The 15719-nt window shown below is 38.9% G+C and overlaps 1 protein-coding gene across 1 annotated transcript in view; it reads left to right on the top strand.

The window, feature by feature from the left end:
* Positions 1 to 226: 226 nt before the first annotated feature.
* SPAG17 (sperm associated antigen 17) overlaps positions 227 to 15719 on the top strand; it is a 219517-nt gene continuing 204024 nt past the window's right edge. Inside the window, exon 1 of the mRNA XM_030869317.2 lies at positions 227 to 307. Within this exon, the coding sequence (XP_030725177.2) occupies positions 227 to 307 (81 nt within the window). The remainder of the gene's footprint in view (positions 308 to 15719) is intronic.

The raw sequence follows: 15719 nt of genomic DNA on the forward strand, positions 1-15719 counted from the left end.
AAGATTTAACCAAGGGGACTGGAGTCCCGCCCTCAAGTTTGCAGCGCGCTCCGGGAAACTCAGTTGCCATGGCGACAGAAGCGGTTGACCTGAGGATTCAGAACAGGTTTGGCAGAGGGGAGACAATTCCTTCAGGAACTGGGCGTGGCTTTGGTTACTATGGCAGCGGAGACGCTTAGTCCAGGCCTAGGCCTGTTTAGAGGCCAATGCTCCTCCCATTCTCTGCATGGCACCCAAAAAAGAGAACGGCGGGACCACAGGTTCTAAGATGTGGGAACCCTCGCTCATCGCCGCACCCTTCAACCAGGTATGCCCAGAACCCCGTAAATCCTCTCTGCCCCCCCGCAATACTAAAGCCCGACCAGACCCTGCAGGCAACTCTGCCAGGCTAGCCTTCCCTTCCTGACGCCACCGCTGTCCCCTCCGAAAATTGTACTTGGTACTGCTCTCCCAGGCCTGATGGTTTCATACAAAACGACCCAGGGTCCCATCCGCAGGGAACGCTTGACGAAATGAGCGTTAAGGGAAGAAGGAAGGGGAAGCGGATTTCAAAAGGTGGTGAAAGGTGCGTGGTGGTGAAGAGACAAGGTGTCCTTCTGACACCTCAGCATCCTCTTCAGTGAAGTCATCCAGATGGCACTCCACAGTTGTACTGGGGTTGTCCTTACGAACTGCTCGCTTCCTCCTGACTTCTCCTGAAGAGAGAAATCCTGTTGGATCATCTGTAGCCTGGTGCATAGTACAGCTTTAATAAATGCTGTATGAAAACAGACATGGAATACCTAAGGTATCAACATATTTAATACAAGTGAGCCTTCTACAGATAGGAAAGGATGACTTTCTTATGTAATGCCCTGATACCACAATATCAAAAGTTTTGATGTATTTTGAAGGTACTGTAGGAGATCAGAGTACTGAGGGGTTGGCTGCTAGACTCATCTGCAGGATGACACAAAGGCAGTCTATAACCCACCTGCCACATGACGTCGAATTGCCATGCCAGAACTGACTAGCTCCCCACCTCACTCACACCCGCCCACCTCCAGCGAGCTGGTCAGCCCAATAGTTCCTGTCATCTGCTGCCAGAAATTCACTTCAACACTAAGTTATTTCTAAGATGACATTTGGAAGGAGGAAGCTAGATTCTGGGAATTCCAGCCTGCCGTTGCAAAACACTTTAAAAACTAGAATTTTTTTTTTTTTCATTTTCTATGTGTGTGTATGTTCCACTAGAGAGTTAGTACTTAAAGGAAAAATACATCTAAAGTCTTATGATGCCCTCATGAAAAATGTCTACCTATTTGTCCTTATTTTCCACTGTAATTGTTTTTTCCCTATGAACAGTAATTCTGTCTGATATGAAATTCTACCAGATGAAGAATTTCATGAAAGTAGTTAAGACACTGCCGATGCTGACATGATGTCATGGAATTTGGGGGTATTTCTATAACCTTAGGAACGAAGGATGTCAACTCAGTAATTCTCAGTTACGTTCTCAAATTCTTAGATGTTTTTTGAAATACTCTATAAAAGACCCTCTCTTTTGCTTTTATAAGTTAGTGCTAGCCAAAATAATTTTTTCTTCATTTTCTTTGAAATTGTGTAGGCCAAGTTTGGGCTTGGAGTGAACATTTCTGCTTGAATTATAAACTGCTGAACAACAGAGTTTGATGGAGCTGCTGACATTGCATTAGCCTTAGTGCTGCAAATATGAAGCTATAATTTTCCTAGTTGAGTGGAAAACCTAAAGGCACTATTTTCCCTTATGGCTTGAAAACCTGAAATAATTTTCAGCTTTCTTGTTCCTGCTTAAACAATATAATTTCAATAAATCTTACATATTAATAGAAAGAATTTGAACTCAAAGCAATATGTAGTTTTAACTACAACAAGTAAACTTCTTCAGTTTGTTGAAATGTGGGTTCTTTACTGCAGGGGGAAGACAACTACCCTCCACCTCCTGTCATATTTTTTTCTCAGCTTGGTTTCATGTCTGATCCAAGAGGAAAATTCCCAGATTAAGCCAATGCCCAGAAGCATGCCCTAACCACCAATGTAACAGACTCTGAATTTTGGTTAAAGATGACTGTAGATGTGTGAATTCCTTATTCATAGGGCTCAGCAAAGTGCTTTGCACATATTGGGTGCTCAAAAAATGTTACTGCTTTAGTTTCCAGAGTCTCTTTCCATAAAGTTGCTACTTCTGTGCAAACTGTGCTCCAGTGTACGTGGTTGAGTATGTGTGTGCTACTGTGTGTGTGTTGCGTGTGTATTGGGGGTCGCAGAGAGGGAATTTTTCCTCCCAGTCTTCCATAAGCCAGTTTAGTAATCCTAATCAATAGTGATTTTGAACTCATATTCATACTGAGCTGCACTAGAGTTGACAGAGAATAAGCAAGTTCACAATTTGCTTTTCGTGAATGTACCTTGTATCACTGTTTTGGGCTGTCCTTTCAGGCTAGAATAATCATCAATTTCTCAGTACATTTTAGTTGGTTCTAACACATGAAATGATAGCAAATAATACAAGGCAGTCTATTATTAAGCACTAAATGATTATATAGAGTCTGGACATTAGGAGGATGAAAGTGGGCTCGGATAGCCAGGAAATGCTTTATAAAATACTTTCTTCTGGCTGAGCTCTAAAGAATAGGTAGAATTTGAGGGGGTAGAAGGAAGGAGGACAATTATTTTAGGAAAGGAGACCAGCATGTGCCTTAAATAAATCTGGGACACTTAAATTGAGAGAGAGAAAAATGTAGGTTAGACGGCTCCTGGGGGTACATTGCTCATAAATTAATTCTGTCAATCAAATGGTCATTTACTAACTTTGCTATCCATGTATCACATATTTAGCTTATTATTGTACATGTGAATAAATAGTATTATTTGTGAGTATATTGTATTATTAATATATGCAAAATATCACATCTCAAGTTAGATATACAGGAAATATTTAGGTACAAGGTTATAAAAATGCATCTTAGTGTGGGCTTTATATGACATAGACATATTTATGATATCTAGGAGCATTAAGAAGTTAAAGATACTGTGGTATCATAGAAATTAAAATCTTTTCATGAAACTCTCAAGGCAGCCTCTGCTGGCCACAGTGAGAGGAAGATGTGTTAACCCAGGTGCTCAGTGACAGAAGGTGCTATCTGGAAACATTTTGGTCTAAGATATTTGTATTTTTTACTGTGGTAAAATATACAGAACATGAAATTTACCATTTTAAACATTTTAAAATATACTATTCGGTGGCATTAAGTATCTTCACATTGTTGTGCAACCATCACCACCTTCCATCTTCAAAACTCTTTCATCTTCCCCAGCTGAAAATACATCCATTAACTAGTTTCCCCACCTCCCTCCCCCCAGCACCTGGCAACCCCCATTCTACTTTCTGTGTCTACAAATTTGACTACTCTAGGTGCCTCATGTAAATGTAATCATACAGTATTTGTCTTCTTATGACTGGCTTATTTCACTTAGCATAATGTCCTCAAGCTTCATTCGGGTTGTAGCATGTATTGGAATTTCCTTGTTTTTAAGGCTGAATAATATTTCATTGTCTGTATAGACCACATTTTATTCATTCATTCGTTGATTGCCATTTGGGTTGCTTCCAACTCTTGGCTATTGTGAATAATGCTGCTATTAATATGAATGTGCAAGAATCTGTTTGAGTCCCTGCTTTCAATTTTTTGAGTGTATATCCACAAGTAGAATTGCCAAATCATATGGTAATTTTATTTTTAATTTTTTGAGAAACAGCCATACCATTTTCCATAGCAGCTATAACATTTTTATATTCCCACCAGTTTCTCCACATCCTCGCCAAATGCTTTTAACAGTCTGTGTTTTTTATTTATATACTTATATATAGCAGCCATCCTAATGGGTGTGAAGTAGTATTTCATTGTGGTTTTGATTTGCATTTCCCTGATTATTTTTGATGTTGAACATCTTTTTACGTACTTTTAGGCCATTTGTGTATCTTCTTTTGCCCATTTTTAGTCAAGTTGCTTGGTTTTTTAATTGTTAAATTGTTGAGGTTTTTTTTTTAAAAAATATATTCCGGGTATTAATCCCTTATCAGATACATGGTTTGCAAATATTTTATCCTATTTCATGGGTTGCCTTTTTACTCTTTTTTTTTTTTTTTTTTTTTGTGGTACGCAGGCCTCTCACTGTTGTGGCCTCTCCCGTTGTGGAGCACAGACTCCGGACGCGTAGGCTTAGCAGCCATGGCTCACGGGCCTAGCCGCTCTGCGGCATGTGGGATCCTCCCTGACCGGGGCACGAACCCACGTCCCCTGCATCGGCAGACAGACTCCCAACCACTGCGCCACCAGGGAAGCCCTGCCTTTTTACTCTTTGTGTACTGTGATGTACAAAGTTTTTAATTTTGATGAAGTTCAGTTTAAGTTTTCTTTTATTGCCTGTGCATTTGGTGTCATATCAAAGAAATCATTGCCAAACCCAGAGTCATGAAGATTTTACCTTATGTTTTCTACTAAGAGTTTTCTGCCTTCCATTTAGGTCTTTGGTCCATTTTTAGTTACTTTTCATTTATGGTATGAGGTAAGAGTCCAACTTCATTCTTTTGCATGTAAATATACAGTTTTCCCAGCACGAATTATTGAAAAGATTGTCCTTTCTCCAGAGAAAGGGTGGGGCAAGGGAGAGTAGAAGTGCCACACAATTTCCTACCATATTGAATGTGGCTTTTTATTGATTTTGGGCATTCATTTGGTTGCTTTAGATCTTTGACTGGTTTCAGAGCTCCTATAAAGTTATTTTAGTCAATCTCTGGTTGTTTTTCTAATGTTTCTGTGAAGGACAGAGGGCCTAGAGCTTTCTAGTTGGCCATCTTGCTGATCTTACTGTGGTCTGAGAGATTTTGTAATCAACTCTGATTTTCTCCATTTCTTGCAAACCTACACAGCAGGTGATGCTGGGGAAGGGGAGATTAGTAGAAGCTTTGCTCATGAAAATTTAGGAAAATTTACCAAAATTGTTCAAACAGCATAGCCATTCCTTTTAGAAGCCTACAGATTGTCACGTGGCTTCAAAATGAGTGAGCTACTGTGTTTCAAATGGAATCTTGTGTTATGATCAAGACTTTTGTGTTAACACAGTGGGGAAAATCCTCACAATGTTATCTGTGTTAAGTGACAGCATGATACCAGTATAGTGAATATTGAGAAGCCAGATACAAACCCTTTTCTTTTTCTTTAAGGTATTATAGACTTTTGTCCCAAATATGTTCTTCAGAATTTGAGGGTTCTCCAAAGTTTGTTTGAGTCGATTTGGTTTGGGATTTTGTTAGTTTTAATTCTTAAGTACTTCCATATTTTCAAATTATCCAAGATGGTTATTTCTTTTCATTTGTTCCAAGTTTAAGTTCTCCTTTTTAGGTGTAGCAAGAAGGCAGCCATAACTTGTGAGACCAACTATTGGCACAGCAATTATTTCATTCTCTTACTGTGACCCACCATAGAGAATGTTAAAAAAAAAAAAACAGAAAAAAAATTATGGCAATCTACACATTCCCTAACCCAGCCAGCCTCACTATTCCAATTCACTGATTTCATTTTGTAATGATGATTTCAGGTCCCTAATAACCAGCTTAAGGGAATGGATACTCATTGTCATTTGCCTTATATTTATCATTAAGATTTTGCTTGATTAAGTCTTCAACTCTTCTTTAATACAAATATCCACATATTTTTAAATAATGATTCCTTTTTTTTTTTTTTTTTGGCCATGTTGGGTCTTCGTTGATGCACGGGCTTTCTGTAGTTGTGGCGAGCGGGGGCTACTCTTTGCGGTGTGCGGGCTTTTCATTGCGGTGGCTTCTCTTGTTCTGGAGTATGGGCTCTAGGCATGCGGGCTTCAGTAGTTGTGGCACACGGGCTCAGTAGTTGTGGCTCACAGGCTCTAGAGTTCAGGCTCAGTAGTTGTGGCACCTGGGCTTAGTTGCTCTCTGCGGCATGTGGGATCTTCCCGGACCAGGGATCAAACACGTGTCCCCTGCATTGGCAGGCAGATTCTTAACCACTACGCCACCAGGGAAGCCCTAAGCTGGCCCCCATTTAACCATCACATTGAATAGCTAGAGGCAAGACATTCTCTTCGTTGAAGCATAGACACACAAAGGAGGCAATGAGCTGCTGGAGAAAGCCCCAGCTCTGGGGCCAGGTAGACCTAGGTGTCGAATCCTGATTTTGAAAGGCCTAATGGGTGACCTAGAGCAAATGTCTTACCTTCTCTGAGTCTCGTTCTCCTCTTATCATATGGAGATAATAATATCCACCTCAAAGATTTGCTGTGAGGAGTAAATGATATTTATTTCATTTCATAAATATTTTATCACATCTGGCATCTAATAACCCTTCAATAAGAGAGTTCACTCCCTGCATCCTGCTTTTTCACTCATATTAGTCTCTTTGCTTGAAATGAATTTCCACCTTCCCTCCCCTTGTCAGGCCCATTCTTCGAGGCTCTCATAAAGCCATGCCTTGCAGTGAGCTTTCCTAAATAACCTAACCCACATTTATCTTCCCCCACCTTGGATCTAGGCTCTGTCTTTTACAACTCAGTCCTTGGTTGTGAGAATGCCTTGAATTATTTGCTATCATTTTATGTTTTATAGAGCACAAGTATTGATGTAATGTGAGCTGCTTCACAGAAAAATCATATCTTATACTCCTTATATCTACTCTACAATGACCAGCACGTTTATAGGCACACAGAACCACACTCAAACTCTATACGTAATTAATTCACTGATTTACTTTGAAATATGAAAAAACCTTTATTGTAGAAACCAGGACAGTTAGACTGAGGAGATGTTTTCTAAGAGAAGAGGAAGGGACAGAAAACATTTATATAAAAAAACCATCATAGCAGATATATAGGCTGATTGTAACAGTACCCCCAAAAGAACTATGCAATGATTCCATTTCACTTCACAGAGATATTTTATCTGCCAACCAGGAGGCATTTACGTGAATGCTCTTTAGAACATAGAGTTAGCAGTTTCTCCTCCTCATTAGACTTCAGCTGAGGAATAATATGTTTCTCTTATTAAATGTAGCTTAGTGACAATAGCTGAGTTGTGCACACTTGAAAAATAGTAACAGAATTTCCTTGGAGTCTTGAACAAAGCTTCTATCTTATAAAGGTTTGGAAAGTAGATAAGGGTTCCAGATAGGTATTGCTGAAATTATTAATACTCCAGACCTCTTAAAGTTGTAAAGTATATAGATACTAGAATGATAATAAGCAGTCTCAGTAGGTTTGGGAGGAAAAATGTTCAATTGAACTGAAGTGCTTGAAACCATTATAAATGCAGTTTATCAAAAGAGAAATACATATTATGGACAGACCCCCTGAATAACGTTTGAGAGGCAGTGAAGAATTTTTCAACTTTTTTGATCTTAAACAGTAAGCTATTTCTCATGTTAATGTGTAAGACTTACTGGAAATCCTCATGAGCTGAAGACTGATGTCTGGCAGCAAGCATATTTCTGAAATTGGCTTGGATTTTATTACTGTATTTTCTGAAATATGCTTTCATTGATATTTACCAAACAGATTGCCAGTTCACACAAAGGTTGTTTTAATAAAGGCCAATGAAAACAACTGAGTTGCTAGGAAGAATGTTAAGAGGGAAATGGACTTTTCATAACCTCACATTATAATTTATCTTTTTAGACAAAAATGTATTATTTGAATGAGTTTGGAACCAAAGGGAGTTCTCATGTCAAAACATCTACCTAGATGGTATACGTGATTGTTTTTATAGCAAATGAAAAATATTAAATACAAGTAAAACGTAAGTGTTGCCAGTATGAGTTTGGCAACATACTAGGGAAATGTTAAGAAATGGTGAATGTTGACCATGTTTCAGCTCTAGCAATAGAAACCGTCATTGGCTCCCAGTTACCCACAAGATAAAATGCAAGATGTTCTGCCTGGCTTTCATGGCCCTGCCTAATTTGGTCTTTCTCTGCCCATCCGTCTTTATCTTCCTTTACTCCAGTTGAGTGGTCTCTGTAGTATCCCCAGGCACATACTGACTTTTCCCATGTAGTTTCCTGGCCTGAAGATCTCCCTGCCTCCATCCAACTCCTTCTCATTAAAACCCTCCCTTATATCTTCCAGAAGGGAGCTTAATCACATTATTCTGGTCCCTACTGACTTTTCTCCTTCCACTAAATTACTTCAGTGATTGTTATCTTTTATTTTTTAATTAATTAATCTATTAATTTACTTTTGGCTGCATTGGATCTTCACTGCTGCACACGGGCTTTCTCTAGTTGCAGCAAGCGGGGGCTCCCCCTTGTTGCGGTGTGCGGGCTTCTCACTGTGGTGGCGTCTCTTGTTGCGGAGCACGGGCTCTAGGTGTGCAGGCTTCAGTAGTTGTGGCGCGTGGGCTCAGTAGTTGTGGCTGTACTCAGTACTATATTACTGTATAGTAATAGTTTCCCCTCTCTCTCCTAAATTTCTTTCAGTCAGTCCTCCCATTGAAGTCCCTCTTTTCCTATAACCAGTTTATTTGCCATTTTGTGACTCTTTCCAGCTATTCAATCTCTTTTTAGGTTTTATGCCCAAAACTCTACACAACTTTCCAAGTACTTAGACCCTCTGGTTTTGTACAGTTGTAGGGCGATGTTTTCTATTTTGTTCCCACTTTTTTCTACATCTGGTGAGCCAAGGCATTTCAATGGAACTGCAGCACATTAAGCTGTTGGTTATGGGGAAGCATTACATACAGGCACCTTTCCTGTAACTGATCATCAAAGCTTCTAAACTTCTTTTTTTTTAATTTGAGCATAGTTGATTTACAATGTTGTGTTAGTTTCTGGTGTACAGCAAAGTGATTCAGTTATATATCTATATTCTTTTTCATATTCTTTTCCATTATGGTTCACTACAGGATATTGAATATAGTTCCCCATGCTGTGTAGTAGGACCTTGTTGTTTATTTTATATATAGTAGTGTGTATCTGCTAACTCCAAACTCCTAAATTATCCCTCCTCCACCCCTTTTCCCCTTTGGTAACCACAAGTTTGTTTTCTATGTCTGTGAGTCTGTTTCTGTTTTGTAAGTAAGTTCATTTGCATCATATTTTAGATTCTACATACAAGTAATATCATACGGTATTTGTCTTTCTCTGACTTACTTCACTTAATATGATAATCCCTAGGTCCATCCATGTTGCTGCAAATGGCATTATTTCATTCTTTTTATGGCTGAGTAGTATTCTACTAATATAGTAGTATTCTCTCTCTATATATATATATGCCACATCTTCTTTATCCATTATTCTGTCAATGGACATTTAGATGGCTTCCATGTCTTGGCTATTGTAAATAGTGCTGCAATGAACATTGGGGTGCACATGTCTTTTCAAATTAGAGTTTTCTCCGGATATATGCCCAGGAGTGGGATTGCTGGGTCATATAAAGCCTCTAAACTTCTGACTGGAGTTTAGATTATGTTTTCTTCAATGCATTTACTTATATTTTCCACACTGAATCTCATCTGACACACATGCTTGCTCAACTCAGAAGGCTTTGTGAAATCTCCCTGCAGTGTTTAATTGTCCCCTTGGCACAATGTCATTGTCACAACATCTGCCGGTGAAGCCAAGGCAGGGTGGCAGAGGAAGGCCCATTGTCTAGGAATCGGGACGTGCTTCTTGCTAGCTGTGTCACCTTGACCAAGTCTCCATGTCATAGATTTTTTACCCCCATCTGCAAAATGAAGGAATTGGACTAAATGGCAATGGAAGAAATCGCCTAACATTAAATTCTGAAAGTTTGTGTTTCACTGTAACTATTTACGTATTTTGTATAAAGGCAGTTGAATAAGACATATACGAGGAAGGTTCCCAGGACTCCCTGCTGTTAACACTTCTCCATCCAGAGAGGTGTCTGCTTAACTTCGCCTTTGTTTTTTAGCCAGTTCTCTGTGACAAAACATTTCCTCTACTTCCATGGTAACTCAATGTTTTTGGTATGTAAACTTGTGAAATGCTTTCTAAAATTAAATAAATTGTTTCCTGGCTTCCTCTTGTCCTCACCCCTCACGATCATGATTCTTTGTGTTGTTCTTATTGTGTTTTTGCTAAATATGACTATAGTGTGTTGGCCTTGGGTGGTACAGACAGCGTAACAGTTACTCAGGCAGGATATATTGAATAGAAATGGAGAGGAAATCCCCCAAATTATATAAGCACCAATGAAAAATCATGGGATCTCTAAAACTGTCTATGACTCCATATATGTATTTAATAGTTGAGTTTTGGTTAAACTAGTTAAAGGTTAGGAATATTGACTTCAACTGCCTCTGTCTTTTTTTTGAATTTTTTATTGAAGTATAGTTGATTTACAATGTTGTGTTAATTACTGCTATACAGCAAAGTGACTCCGTTTTATACACACACACACACACACACACACACACACACACACACACATACTTTCTCATATTCTTTTCCATTATGTCAGCTACCTCTGTCTTCACATCAAGTATTTAGATGGCTGAGCAAGGATAGAAAGCGTTTCATTATTCACAGTTGTTACTGTAATCATAAAGGTGAAGCATTAGAGAATGTTTATTGTTTAACTTATCATGCATATCTTAGAAATTTAGCACCAACCTAGGAAAATGTTTGTGGAAAAATGATTTATTAGGACCATATTTTCAACCTTTGAGATGGAAATAACTGTGAATGTGTTATTTTATTCTTTGTGATGAAGATGTCACTTTTGCTCAGAAGGGTATACACTTTAAAACATATTTAAAGCAATGATGATCTGTTTTTCTGAAGAAAGGTTTTTGCTTAGTCCCTCTTGTGTTCAGTAATTAAGAGCAATCATGTCTAGAGGCCAAAGATTTTGGTCGTGTGGAGCAGAATTTGGGGTCACGTGAAGTCCATATGGGAACTGGACCTCTGGCTATACCCTCATCAGTACTGTCTTCAAAGCAGCTGAGGAAATTCTCTCATCTTACACAGCGTATACCACACAAAGAGCCTCTTGGTGGCTTCACTGGAAGTTTGTTCTCAGCCTCCTTGGCAGCATTTTTTCTTTAGCTTTGTCTCCATGTTGACCTCATCAGCGTCTCTAATTAGTCTTATTTTATAGAAGCCAGTGTTCCTCCAAAATCGAGGAGGTTGAAAGTTTCCTTTCTACTTTGAATTTTAGCTGCTAGAAAAAGTCTTTAAAATTATCCAACTTAGTTTGGTCAATGAAAATTTTCGGTCAAACGAACAAGCACCTTGAAACAAAAGAACTGTATTTAAATGTTTCAAATGAATTAAGTAGGAAAGATTGTTCATCTTGAATTGTTCAGTTTGGGCTGGAGAAAGTGGGATTAAAATAAAATCAAACTAGGAAAGATGGACGCCTTCCTAGATCTTCCTTATGTAAGTCTGTAGTAGACGTACCCCACTGGTCAATTCCAAGCCCTAAACATGGTCAGCTGTGGAGCTGGAGCTTCCTTCTGTAATGTATCTTTAGCCCAGTAGCAGTTGAGTCATGGGTGAGCCAGGGGGAGAATAGCAATTACTAAGTTGCCTACCATTATCTTCCCCAGATTTGGGGACAAAATTACCCTTTTAATGTCTTCTGAAAGTTCTCCCTATTTTTCTTCCTCTGTCCTGTTTTGGTATGGACACCTTCCTTCTAATCCCCCTCACTGCCAGTCCATCTCTAGGCTTCAGAGGAGGCAGAGAGTGGTCCTTGACACAGAAACATACTTTCATAGGGGAATTATTTAAAGCATTCTGAATTTCCAGAATGTAAGATGGGCACATCCCAAAGTATAACTTTAAAAATGCATTCCAAAGGAAAATAGAAATAATTTCCTTTATTAAATTCCTAGAGTCCATATACTTCTCTACTAACGAAGAATTGAAGCTTGAGGCTATATCTATATCTAATGTGGTTTTTAAATACAAATAATATGTTCTTTACCTGACATCACTAAGACATTCTCCTTCAGTAGATTTTTAAATATTGGAAATGGTTTAAGACTGAGTACAACCAGCTAGTAAATATGGAGTTTGACCATAGCTTCAGTAAGTGATTAAATTCAGCTGAAAAACATTTGTTCCTTTTGTATTAAACTACTGCCCTGTGTACTACCTGGGATGTATAGAAAGGGGAGGATGGGTCAATGGAAAAAGGAACAATACAGCATTCCTGCCACCTAGAGCTAATCAGAGAAAACACAGACATAGAGCTAATCAGAGAAAACATAGACACCAGTGATTCTAAAAGTGTAATCCCTGGACCAGAAGCAACAGCATCGCCTGGGAACTTATAAGAAATGCAAATTCCCAGGCCCCACCGTAGACTTACTGAATCAGAAACTCAGGGTGGAGCATAGTTTGTACTTCGATTTGTACTTTAACAAACATGATTCTCATGCACACTACAGCTGAAGACCCACACTAATATCATGACCTCAATGTAAGTACTATGTTACTAGTATAGTACTGATAATGAGTTTGCAAGCAGAGGACACAATGGTCACTGCTGGGCTGAGATGTTTAGGGAAAGAGCCACAGGTGAAGCAGGAATTTCACCTGGAAGCAAGGAATTCTGTATAAAAGGACCATGCTGAGCAAACAGAGAGCTGAGAAAACACATGACATATTTGTGATACATAATTAACCACTCACTAGGCACTGGATTAGGTGCTTTACACACACTGTCATGGTTCATCCTCACAACAGCTCTAAAAATATTATTCCCATTTACATGGCAAAATTAAGGCTCAAGAACTTACATAGAACAATTTGAGAGCTGTGAGAGTTTAGAAATAGTGGGAGATATGGTGTTTAAAATATATGGGGAAGAGAATGTAAAGGATTTTGAATTCTAGTAAGATAGAGTTTGGACTTATCCCATTAGAGTCTAAGAGTTAGACAATTAAAATACTTTCTGTGAGGGAAGCATGAAATGATTAAACTGATTCTTAGAAAAAATTAATAGGTTAGAGATGGAAGAAGCTGGAGGCTCGAATAGACCCCGTAGAAGGTATTTTCAGTGGTCTAGGTTTGAGGTGGTTATAGGTTGAACTAGCCGAATCACCATGAAAATAAAAAGGAAATGACAGATCCAAGAAATTCTAGAAAGAAAGTAACTGTGATTGCATATACAGAAGGAGAATGAGGGAGGATTTGAAGCATGATGACTGGGAAAAATGGAAAGTCTCAGAAACTGACCAATTCAGTTAAATGAACTTGGATGATTTTTACTGTTTGTGATAGGATTTTGTTTGTTTTGTTTTTAGGGTATACAGAGAGGTAAAGAACTCAGCTTTCAGACATTCTGAGTATGAGATGATGGTAGAACATCAAAGTAGAAATTCATCAGGAAGTCCATAGACTATAACTCACAGTCCATGGTTGGAGGCATCGACTTAGGGATTGTAGTAGAGAAGTGGAGTGGATGCTGTGGGAGGACCTAGAATATCCAATAGAGAGAATGTGCCAGGAGAAGAACAGAAGGTTGAGCATAGAATTCTATGGAATATCTAAAGGTCCTCATTTATGAGGTAGAAAGAAAGGAAAGAGCCTGATGGTCAGAGAAGAAACAGCCACAGGAATAAAGACAGAATGAGAACAGTGTTGTGTCATGGACATCCGTCCAGGGAGAAGGGCACGAAATGGCGTTTGAAGTCCCCACCTATGGAGATCTAGGGAGAACAGAGCAAGGCAACCATATTCGGTGATGAGGACACAATTAGTGATCCTAAAGGATGCAGTTTCAATAGAGTGAATGGTGGTGGAGGTGAGAGAGGGAGGTGGGAGCAATACTGTGGCTTATCAGGATCCAGGGCCTCAAGCGCTAGGTCCCATGTTTGGGGAGTTTGACTATGAAGAAAAGAAGATCCTATGGAAAATGGTTAGCGGGGAGACTGGGATTAGGTGAAGATAGCTATGCTTTTGTGAAATGGGATAGAGAGGAGAGGGCAGGAAGGGATTGAAAACTGGAGGGGGAGAGATAGGATTGATGGAACAATCTGGAAAAGCAGGTCAAAGGAAAGTGGGTCATTTGCTCTAGTACAAAAGAGAAAGGATCAGAATCTTTCCCTCAGCCCGAGAAAAAGGAACAAGTTCTTCAGACTAGTGAAGGACGTACTGAGAAGAGAATGTGAAAAGGGGAAGAAACCTAAACAAGAGAGCTTTGCTCTTCTGAGGAGGTGGAGGTGTGGCCACTGTGTAGATAGAAGGTTGACAAACAAGAGACATAGGCAAAGAATTCCTTCCACTCTTTCTTCAATCAGCATCTGCCCGTGAGGCAGGGACATAAGACGCAGGGAGAGATGCGGTCAACAGTAAAACCTGTATCATTTTACGTTATGACTGTGCACATATCTGCCTCCCTTACTAGAATGTGGGTTTTTTGAGAGCAAAGACTTCCTTCTTTTTTAATGCAGGAAAGCACAAAGGGTAATATAACAAGGACATTTGTACCATCGGGACAATTGCTAGTTTCTCTTTTTTTAAAAATAAACACTGGGGAAAAAATGGAAGAACACTTTGTCCTTACCCCCAGCCCCTGTTCCATTCCTTTCTCTCCCTTCCTAGGAGCACACACTGTCATGAATGCATATCCTCTGAGCCTATCTATGTATCTATTTATCTATATCCACGAATATTATGTAATATTGTTTATGATTTTTTTAATTTATACAAATGGTTCCATATTGTACTTACCAGTTCTGCAATTTATCTTTTTTTAAAATTCATCATTATGTTTTGAAGTCTAACCATGCTGAGAAATACAGATTTAGTTCATTTCCTTTAATTTCCCTTGTCTTATTAATCTTTGTATCCTTCATTTCCAGTGTAGCATAGGTACCCATATAGCAAAAGTTATTAGTGAATAAATTAGGATAAACAATATAACAAAAGAAATGGATACTTTATACAGCACTTTCTTATGGAATACTTTTAACTATAATCCCTTTTCTCTGTTATTTGTGGATTTTTCTTCCCCAGGCTGATGCTATTTAAGGGTAGTAATTATGCCTTATGCCTATGCATTCTATTCCTAATGCCCATTTCAATGTTTGACACATAGTAACTCCTCAGTAAATATTTATTGAATGAATGAATGACTCCCTGTTGTAAGTATTATTTTGTTAAGGTCCAGGTTCTGAGTACGTGAGTGTTTTTCCAAGACCACGTGGTTGGAATCAGGACTAATGATCAGGTTTTCTGATACTAAATCCAGTGGTCTTTTCATTATAACATTGAAAGAGCTATTGTAAGGACTATATTAGGGAATCAATAGGAAAGGAATAATTATAATGAATTACTGCCCTGATGTAACCAATAAATAGACTCCATGTACCTATGTAGTTAGGGAAAATTAATAACCATAACCAGGTCTAGGGCTTGAAATTTATCATAATCATTAACTTAGAATATATTGTCATGTGGTCCTTAAACCATGTGAGGTTCATATTATAAAGGAGATATGTGAATTATGAGGGCATATAGGATTGCAGGAGGGAAGGAATGAGTGGGAAGCAGTTTCACTCAAGTACAACTGCTTTTGCTAAGGTCAGTGGTAACCTTCTAATTGCCTTTGACGACATACACCACTGTTCTTCTGGCTTCAGTGACACCTCCCCTCCTGGCTCTCCTTCACCTCACCTTCTTGTCCACCTCCTAGAAACC

Source organism: Globicephala melas, chromosome 1 (genome assembly GCF_963455315.2).
Source record: "Globicephala melas chromosome 1, mGloMel1.2, whole genome shotgun sequence".
Classification (NCBI taxonomy): domain Eukaryota; kingdom Metazoa; phylum Chordata; class Mammalia; order Artiodactyla; family Delphinidae; genus Globicephala; species Globicephala melas.